Below are 9,421 nucleotides of genomic sequence, written 5' to 3'. Positions count from 1 at the left end.
GAATCTGATCAAGCTTTTAGGTTCAACAACAGCTTTTTTTCAGCATTTATTTTTAGGAAATAAAGTTCAGAGGAACATGTTAAACTACACCCAGGGATACAATGAGCCAAGTCCAGGCTGTGGGAGATCAGAAAACACACAATCTTGTTTCTCCAACAAATTACAAAGGTGTGTGTGTGGTAGGAGGGATGGATCCTGTGAATTAAAAACAGACACAACTGCACTGAGATGCCACTGTGCACCTATGAAGATGGCTATGATCAAAATGACAAGTGTTGGCCAGGAAGTGGAGAAACTGAAGCCCTTGTACACTGCTGGTAGGAATATAAAATGGGCAGCTGCTTTGGAAAATAGTCTGGCAGTTCTTCAAATGGTTAAACATAGAATTACCATATGATCTAGAAATTCTACTTTTATGTATAGACCCAAGAGAAATAAAGACCTATGTCCACACAAAAGCTTGTACACAGATGTACACAGCAACATTATCCCTATTAGCCAAAAAGTGGAAACAACCCAAATGGCCATCAACTGCCGAACAAATAAACACAATGTGGTCTATCTACACAAAGGAATATTACTCAGCAATAAAAAGGAGTGAAGTCCTGACACAGGCTACAACGTGGACGAGCCCAGAAGACATGATGCTGAGCGAACAAAGCCAACACACAGAGCATGTGATTCTCTTTCCAGGAAGCGTCCAAAACAGGCATACCCACAGAGACAGAAAGATTAGCGGTTACCAGGGGCAGGGGGGAGGGGGAGAAATGGGGGTGACGGTTAACGGGCACAGGGTTTCTTTTTAGGGTGAGGAAGAAGTTCTACAATTGATTGTAGCATTTGCGCTACGAACATACTAAACTCCGAATATACTAAAAACTGATGAATTACATGCTTTAAAAGGGTGAATTGTATGGTATGTGAATTCTATCTCAAGAAAGCTCCCCCTCCCCAAAAAAACCCCCAGACTTAAAAAAAAAATCCCAATAAACAGATATTTGGATTCTGTTCAATTAAAAAAAAAAAGAATGACCTTGAGGCAAGTGAAACGGTGAACCATGGATGATGAATGCCATTGAGGAGTTATTAAATGTTATGATGTGATAAGGATACTGTGTCTCTCTCTCTTAGCCATATGTACTGAAATGTTTCCAGCTCAACCAGAAAGGTGTATGGGATTTGCTTCAGAACACGGGAAGGGGGGGCAGGTGGAGGTGTAGACCAAACAAGATGGGCCAAGAATGATCCATGTTGAAGGGGTAGGGGAGAGGGCTGCATGTGTCTTCATTGTACTATTCTATTTTCATACCTCTATTTTTATGTTGAAAACAATTATAAACATTTTAATATATTTAAGTCTCTCACTACATTTTTTTAAAAAATCACACACATTTCCATTCTGTTCTTAAGGCAGGTTAGTTTAATTTTGTAGAAGAAATACTTTCAAACAATACAAATGACACAATTAGAACAGTGACAAAAATAGAGATGAATACTGATTATAACTTATTCCCACAACAGAAGGTTACTTATTTCCGTGGTGACAATTACGTGACCAGATGAAGACCGAATTCCCTTTTACTCATCACACTGTTTCTAAAGGACCCTGGTGGCAGACTTTGGATTGTCCAAGGCACGATTATGGGCAAACTTAAACATAAGAAAATACCCCTTAAGACGATAGGACTTCACTTTTCGGACATGTGGGATATTTTCCAGGGGGTGGGAGTCTTAACTAGTCGGAAGCTGCACAATCAAATCACGAAAGAGAAGCCAATTAGGGTGCATAGTGTCCTGCCTCCCGGGCTGGGCTCTGACGCTGTCCATGTGCCACTTCCAGCACAGCCTGCGAGCAGCACGGAGCCCGTCACCTCCTGGTCCTTCATCTGCCTGGCTTTTCCTTCCTTTCTGACTATGGTCCCATTCAGGTGCGAAAGCAGACAGACACAGGAGGGAGGCGGGAGCAGCACGGGGGAAAGGCGCAGAACCCAGCGGTCCTGGAACTGACACCAAAGCTGGGGCTGCATTTGTTTCCGGTGGGGCAAAGGAGGGATTTCTTTTCTTTTTTTTTTTTTTTTTAACTCTGGGGTGGGGAAGCATTCCAAACAGAAACCTGTATCTACTGGGCAGTGACATTTGAAAACCCTTGCGGGCTTTCTGTATTGGCACAGTGGGTTTCCCCGCGTTGCTACTTTGTAGGGCTTAGCAGGAAAGCTACCTCAACCCTTCCACCCACTTAGAGCTTCAAGTGGCAGTGTCTAAACAGAGGCCAGGCAACGCGGCCGGGGCTCTCCCACGTCTGGGGAGCCACGCACCTCAGACGCGTATGACTTGCTCTCCACACACCCCAGAGTCCAGCGGCAGCCAATCCGTCAGTCAGAAGTTTCAACAGCTGGGGACAGAGAGGGCCTGCCACCAACCTGACCCGTGCAGCAACGCTGTCTCCTGGGGGGCACTTCTGGCAAGCACTCATGTGTTTTGTCTCTCTACCTCTGTTGTGGGTATGTATGCAGGGAAATTAGCAAAAGAAAAAAGAAAAACAAAACCGAGACTAGAGGCAGAAATACATAGCAACAAGTGACAAGTGTGAAAAAGCACAGAGTTTTCAGCCTTACCACCACTGACAACTTCACTGTCCGTGATAGGTCACATGTCAATGAAATGCTTTTACAAAATTCATTTTTAATAACTGTGAAAAGGAAGGTGGGTTATACAAGGGAGTGCTTACAGACGAATGAGAAGAGAGATCCTGATTAAGGGGGGAGGGGCACTTTCAAGGGAGGGGCAGAAAGACCCAGGAGGAGGGTTCCGTCTTCTCTTACATTTTGTGTGACTCACCTCGTTTACTTCTCCGAGGCCTCATGAAGGAGAGTGCATTTCATATATAATAAATACGTATTAGGCGAACTATACCACCTGGCATTTTAAAAGGATGGTATAGTTTTATTACGTAAAGAATTTTTTCCTCATGAGCTAGTTCTAAGATTTCTTAAGAAATGTTGGGAAGACTCCAGTATGGGGCGGGGGCCCTCTGATCGAAAGCACACGCTCTCCTGTGAGTGACTCGCCGGGTACTTGGAGTTCCCACGGAAGCTGGCTTCCTCAAAAAAGCGCCTTCAAAGGTTATCGTGTCCATGCCGTGCCTGCTCTATCCATCAGCGGATCCAGTGACTCAGTGAAAACGCACCTTCCTTCTTCTCTTTTCACTTTCCTGCAGGGCAGAGCAGCAGAGCAGAAGCTCCACCACTGCCCTCCTTGTCAGTCAGGATCAGATGGGGGGGACTGAAAAGGCAGGCGGGGCTGCCGTGGCCGGGTGAGGGCGGGCTGTGCGGCTGCCGCTGCCGGGGGCTCCGTGACCGGCCTCAGACCCGGGGTGGGCACGGAAAGGTGCACGGAAACCAGGGGCTATGGGTGCCCAGCCCGCGAGGAAGACCGAGCTCCGCAACGCGCACCCCGCACTGACTTAGGACTGAGCCCCTAAGGTGGCATCTTAACAGAACACAAAGGGTGCGAAAGTGTACAATATACATGATAAATGCACACAGGAGAAACGGGGCGAGTGACGAGTTCAGCACATAGTGTTTGCATTTCCGATGTCAGACACAAAACCGGCCCCAAAGTTCCATTCTACCGCATGACAAATACTGAAGAACAAAATTTCAGTCTTAAAATACATCTTAAAGTCAGTATTTTCCTTCAAGGAAAAAAAAAGTACTATAAATAAATTACAATACAGTGAATTTGCCTGAACTCACTTCGTTTCTGTCTTCCAGCCTTTAAGTCAAATAAAACAGCGTAAAAACTGTACACTCTTAACATGATAATTGATCTCTTATAAAATAACCTGTCTTCAGAGATGTCAATTTCACAACAAGGAAAAACCAAGCCCTGTTGCCGTCACTATTATAAAATATATATGTATAGATATATGTGTTTTGTTTTTATTTATTTTTTACAAAATGTGTATATTAATAGCTTTGCACAAATATCTTAAAGACAAATTTAGCTAGTCTAAGAACTTCATGAAAATAAAACAGGCAGATAAATACTTCATGTGTACAAAGCACTACATCAAACATCGTCGGCGGGCAGAGGAGGTACGTTAATCCTTGGTCTTGTAAAAAATGCTATCTTCTCCCTGCGATTGGAAAGAATTACAGGTTAGAGGCTGATAGAAATGCAGTGAAAGGTGGCAAGAGGCTCTGCCATCAATGACAGCTTTTCTTACTCAGAGAACACATTGAATTTCAATCCCCAGGAGCACATCTGTATACAGATTCTCTGAAGTTTCTTGCCCCGGCCCCCTCTCTAAATTGTAATAGAAGTTACAAAGCCCCATGAGGGCAAGGGTTTGTCTCCAGTGCCTAGAACAGTGCCTGGTATACGCAGATGCTCAGCAAATATTTCTTTATGAATAAATGAAAATCTATACAAGGACTTCTAAATCATAGTTGAAGGAAGACAGCTATAGTGTTTTATACTCTTTTATGATGGGGAGGTAAAAATTCAGGGTATAAAAAAATTAAGACTAGAGGTCAGGCACATATTATTTAGCCCTAAAAAGGAACACTGCTCTGATTCATGCTACAACATTGATGAACCTTAAAAATACTATCCTAAGTGAAAGAAGCCAAACACAAAAGACCACATACTGTATGACTTCTCTTATATGAAAGGTCCAGAACAGGCAAACCCATAGAGATGGAAAGGAGAATGGTGGCTGCCAGGAGCTGACGAGAGGTCGGCATGGGGAGTGACTGCTTAACGGGGGTACAGGGTTTCCTTTTGGGGTGATGGAAATGTTCTGGAACTGAATAGAGATTGTGACTGTACTAAATGCCATGGAATTGTTCACTTTAAAATGGTTAATCTTATGCTTCGTGAATTTCACCTCAATTTTTTAAAAAGCCAGACACAAAAGAAAATAGATTAACTGGGTGATTTTCCTCATATAAAAAATAAAAACAGGGAAAGCTAATCTACGCTATTCAAATTCAAGATGGTGGTTATTCTGGTGTGGGAAATCTGGGGGTGCTGATAACATTTGATTCTTGCCATGTAGGGTTTATGACAATTCACTGAAATATTTCATATATAGGACGATATGCACGCTTTCCTGTATGTCTATTATGCTTCAATCAAAAGTTAACTAAAAAGGCAAAGGTGATACACATATGTATCTATATGTAGATCACTGTGCTGTTTACAAGAGCAAACATTTGGAAAGAAGCAGGGTATAAAATAGGTAAATTATATCTGTTAGATGAGACATTACAGCCAAAAAAGATAACAGATGATGTGGCAACATGGGGTATTTTAATTTAAAAAGAGCTAAATGCAAACTCGAACCCACACTGTGATTACAAGCAGCATGAAAAAAACAGTGTTTAGAAAAAAAGATCGGAAGAAAATGTGCACAATGCTAATAGCAGGGGAGATTCCTGCTTTGTCCTCAACTTCCTTGTGGGTCTTTCTCAATACTTACTTTACTCTTTATAATGACAAAGGTATGACAGTAAAAAGCAAGCGGGAGAGTGAGGCCTGGGCTTCTCCCCACCTGAACGCCTGCACTTGGATGGGCTCTTTGAGGTTCTGCCCGCGCAGCTGGCACACCCCTTTGGAGGCCTTCTTCAGCATCTTCTCAGCTGCCTGTTCTTGATGGAAGTCAAGTTGGGTCTGTCTCGTCTGGAACAGCAACGCGGGGTGAACCAGACGGGTTTGCTTCCAGTTTTAAGGAAGAGCGATGGAAGCTCCGGGCACCGGGAGGGGAGAAAGGCCCGCCCGCCCGCCCCCTCCCCCCGCTGGCAGGCCGGGGCCTCACCTGCCTCTCGGCCTCCCGCAGCAGGCTCCGGAAGCGCTCGTCGCGCAGCAGCCAGGCCGGGGGCTCGGCGTGGCCGCGGAGCTGGGCGTCCTCCAGGCGCTGGCGCAGCTCGCGCAGGGCGCACAGCTCCTCGTTCAGCTGCCGCTGCCGCGTCCGCGACGCCTGGAGGTCCAGCTCCAGGTCCAGGGACGTGCGCGCCGCCAGCGCCGCCAGGGAGGACCTGCAGGGCTGCGAGACCGCGGCCGTGAGCGCGCCCACCCCGCCCGCGCCCTGCCTGCAGCTTCTTCCCCGAGTGACCGACCCCACTGGAGGGAGACACCCGCAGCGTGGCCCGACGCCAACACAACACGCACGTGGGCGACACGGGTTCAAACGTCCACTCCGGTAACGAGCCAGTGACAGCAAACTGTCCGCTGTAAGGACGACCTAGGCTTTGGCTAAAGCGCAGAGAAACAGACCCTCTCACACGGGGCAGGAGGGCATCATCTTTCTCAAGTGCTACTTGACAGTATAAGCAAGAGCCACAAAATGTGTGTTTTCTTTGGTTCTGAAATTTCATTTGACTTGCATCTGAAAGGCACAGCTGATGTGCAAAAGGTTTATGACAGAAAAAATCCTCAATACCTAACAAGAGAAAAGTGATCAAATACATTATAAGGCCAGCAGAAAACGCAGCTATTGTAAAAAGATGAACAATATACCGACGTGGCAAAATCTTAATGATCTACTGTATAACGGGAAAAAAGCACGTTATAAACCACGTTGAGGGCTTTCTGGTTAAACACACACAAGCTGTCAAAAACGTTCCTCCCCAGGGAATTCCCTGGTAGTCCAGTGGTTAGGCCTCCCCGCTTCCAATGCTGGGGTGCAAGTTCCATCCTTGGTCAGAGAACTAAGACTGCAAGCCGTGCAGCGAGGCCAAACAACAACAACAACAACAACAACAACAAAACGTTCCTCCCCATATAAGCCTGAAGTAAGCAAGTCTCCTGTTTTCAAGAAGGTTCTAAGGCGAGAATAGAATTTTGTACACGGAGCTGAGAGCAGTACTTCCCACCCCATGGCAAACAACGCTGGGGAAGGCAGTTAGTGCAGCAAAATCACAAATCCACGAGCCTATCAGCGTTGTTGGGAGGACTGAATAACTGTATGCGTTTTACACACCCGTAACACTATTGTGCACATATGCAGAAGTTAAATGCAAATGTAAGTGACTTAATAAACACGAACTCATTTAAAAGCCCTGCTGAATTCATAGCAGAGCTCACTGGTTCCCAACCAGGGGTGACTTGGGCCCTCAGGGGACATTTTTGGTTGTCACAACCGGGGGAGGGGGTGATACTGGCAACTAGTGGGTCAAGGCCAGGGATGCAGCTCAACAGCCCACAGTGCACAGGACAGCCCCCAACAAAGACCTAGGCCAAAATGCCAACAGCATGGCTGCTGAGAAATACTTTTGTTGCTGAGTTATGTGTTTTTTTATCATTCTCAGTCAGCGGCTACTCTAAATACAACCACCACAAGGAGATCTGGGAATTTTTTTTCTTTCAAAGAATTCTTGCCCAGGCAAGTCAGGGAACCACTACCTTACAAATTAAAAGTGGCAAAACTGTGTAAAGTGGCGTGATGTGGAGAAAAAATTCGGTGTATATAAAGGAAAACTGTAGAACAGTCCTATGTAGGAGAAAGCTCCACGTTGAAAGACTCAAATTTTCTAAACTGTATATGCTCCCTTGTCAAAAAAGAGAGAAGAATCTCTCATACAGAATGGCTGTTTATTAATTTATTATATTTTAAAATGTAAAGATCATGTATTATCTTAGATTATGACATTATCTTAGGAAATTAACAAATATTGGTAACATATTGACATTATATACACTTTTAAAAATTATACCTAAGTAAAATTTAAGAAAATTGAAATCGTATCAAGTATCTTTTCCGACCACAATGCTATGAGACTAGATATCAATTACAGGAAAAGATCTGTAAAAAATACAAACACATGGAGGCTACACAATACACTACTTAATAACGAAGTGATCACTGAAGAAATCAAAGGGGAAATCAAAAAATACCTAGAAACAAATGACAATGGAGACACGACAATCCAAAACCTATGGGATGCAGCAAAAGCAGTTCTAAGAGGGAAGTTTATAGCAATACAAGCCTACATCAAGAAACAGGAAACATCTCGAATAAGCAACCTAACCTTGCACCTAAAGCAATTAGAGAAAGAAGAACAAAAAAACCCCAAAGCTAGCAGAAGGAAAGAAATCATAAAGATCAGATCAGAAATAAATGAAAAAGAAATGAAGGAAACAATAGCAAAAATCAATGAAACTAAAAGCTGGTTCTTTGAGAAGATAAACAAAATTGATAAACCATTAGCCAGACTCATCAAGAGAAAAAGGGAGAAGACTCAAATTAATAGAATTAGAAATGAAAAAGGAGAAGTAACCACTGACACTGCAGAAATACAAACGATCATGAGAGATTACTACAAGCAACTCTATGCCAATAAAATGGACAACCTGGAAGAAATGGACAGATTCTTAGAAATGCACAACCTGCCAAGACTGAACCAGGAAGAAATAGAAAATATGAACAGACCAATCACAAGCACTGAAATTGAAACTATGATTAAAAATCTTCCAACACACAAAAGCCCAGGACCAGATGGCTTCACAGGCGAATTCTATCAAACATTTAGAGAAGAGCTAACACCTATCCTTCTCAAACTCTTCCAAAATATTGCAGAGGGAGGAACACTCCCCAACTCATTCTACGAGGCCACCATCACCCTGATACCAAAACCAGACAAAGATGTCACAAAGAAAGAAAACTACAGGCCAATATCACTGATGAACATAGATGCAAAAATCCTCAACAAAATACTAGCAAACAGAATCCAACAGCACATTAAAAGGATTATACACCATGATCAAGTGGGGTTTATTCCAGGAATGCAAGGATTCTTCAATATACGCAAATCAATCAACGTGATACATCATATTAACAAATTGAAGGAGAAAAACCATATGATCATCTCAATAGATGCAGAGAAAGCTTTCGACAAAATTCAACACCCATTTATGATAAAAGCCCTGCAGAAAGTAGGCATAGAGGGAACTTCCCTCAACATAATAAAGGCCGTATATGACAAACCCACAGCCAACATTGTCCTCAGTGGTGAAAAACTGAAACCATTTCCACTAAGATCAGGAACAAGACAAGGTTGCCCACTCTCACCACTATTATTCAACATAGTTTTGGAAGTGTTAGCCACAGCAATCAGAGAAGAAAAAGAAATAAAAGGAATCCAAATCGGAAAAGAAAAAGTAAAGCTGTCACTGTTTGCAGATGACGTGATACTATACATAGAGAATCCAAAAGATGCTACCAGAAAACTACTAGAGCTAATCAATGAATTTGGTAAAGTCGCAGGATACAAAATTAATGCACAGAAATCTCTTGCATTCCTGTATACTAATGATGAAAAATCTGAAAGTGAAATTAAGAAAACACTCCCGTTTACCATTGCAACAAAAAGAATAAAATATCTAGGAATAAACCTACCTAAGGAGACAAAAGACCTGT

At 43.4% G+C, this 9,421-nt stretch overlaps 1 protein-coding gene across 3 annotated transcripts in view; it reads right to left on the bottom strand.

The window, feature by feature from the left end:
• Positions 1-1,397: 1,397 nt before the first annotated feature.
• WWC3 (WWC family member 3) overlaps positions 1,398-9,421 on the bottom strand; it is a 125,590-nt gene continuing 117,566 nt past the window's right edge. For all 3 annotated transcript variants that reach the window (XM_061177793.1, XM_061177794.1, XM_061177795.1), the window contains 3 exons: positions 5,822-6,049; positions 5,558-5,685; positions 1,398-4,138 (listed from right to left, as the gene is read on the bottom strand). In XM_061177793.1, the coding sequence (XP_061033776.1) occupies positions 4,072-4,138; positions 5,558-5,685; positions 5,822-6,049 (423 nt within the window). In that variant the 3' untranslated portion in view covers positions 1,398-4,071. The remainder of the gene's footprint in view (positions 4,139-5,557; positions 5,686-5,821; positions 6,050-9,421) is intronic.

Source organism: Eubalaena glacialis, chromosome X (assembly GCF_028564815.1).
Source record: "Eubalaena glacialis isolate mEubGla1 chromosome X, mEubGla1.1.hap2.+ XY, whole genome shotgun sequence".
NCBI lineage: Eukaryota > Metazoa > Chordata > Mammalia > Artiodactyla > Balaenidae > Eubalaena > Eubalaena glacialis.
This window is presented reverse-complemented; position numbering and strand designations above follow the sequence as displayed.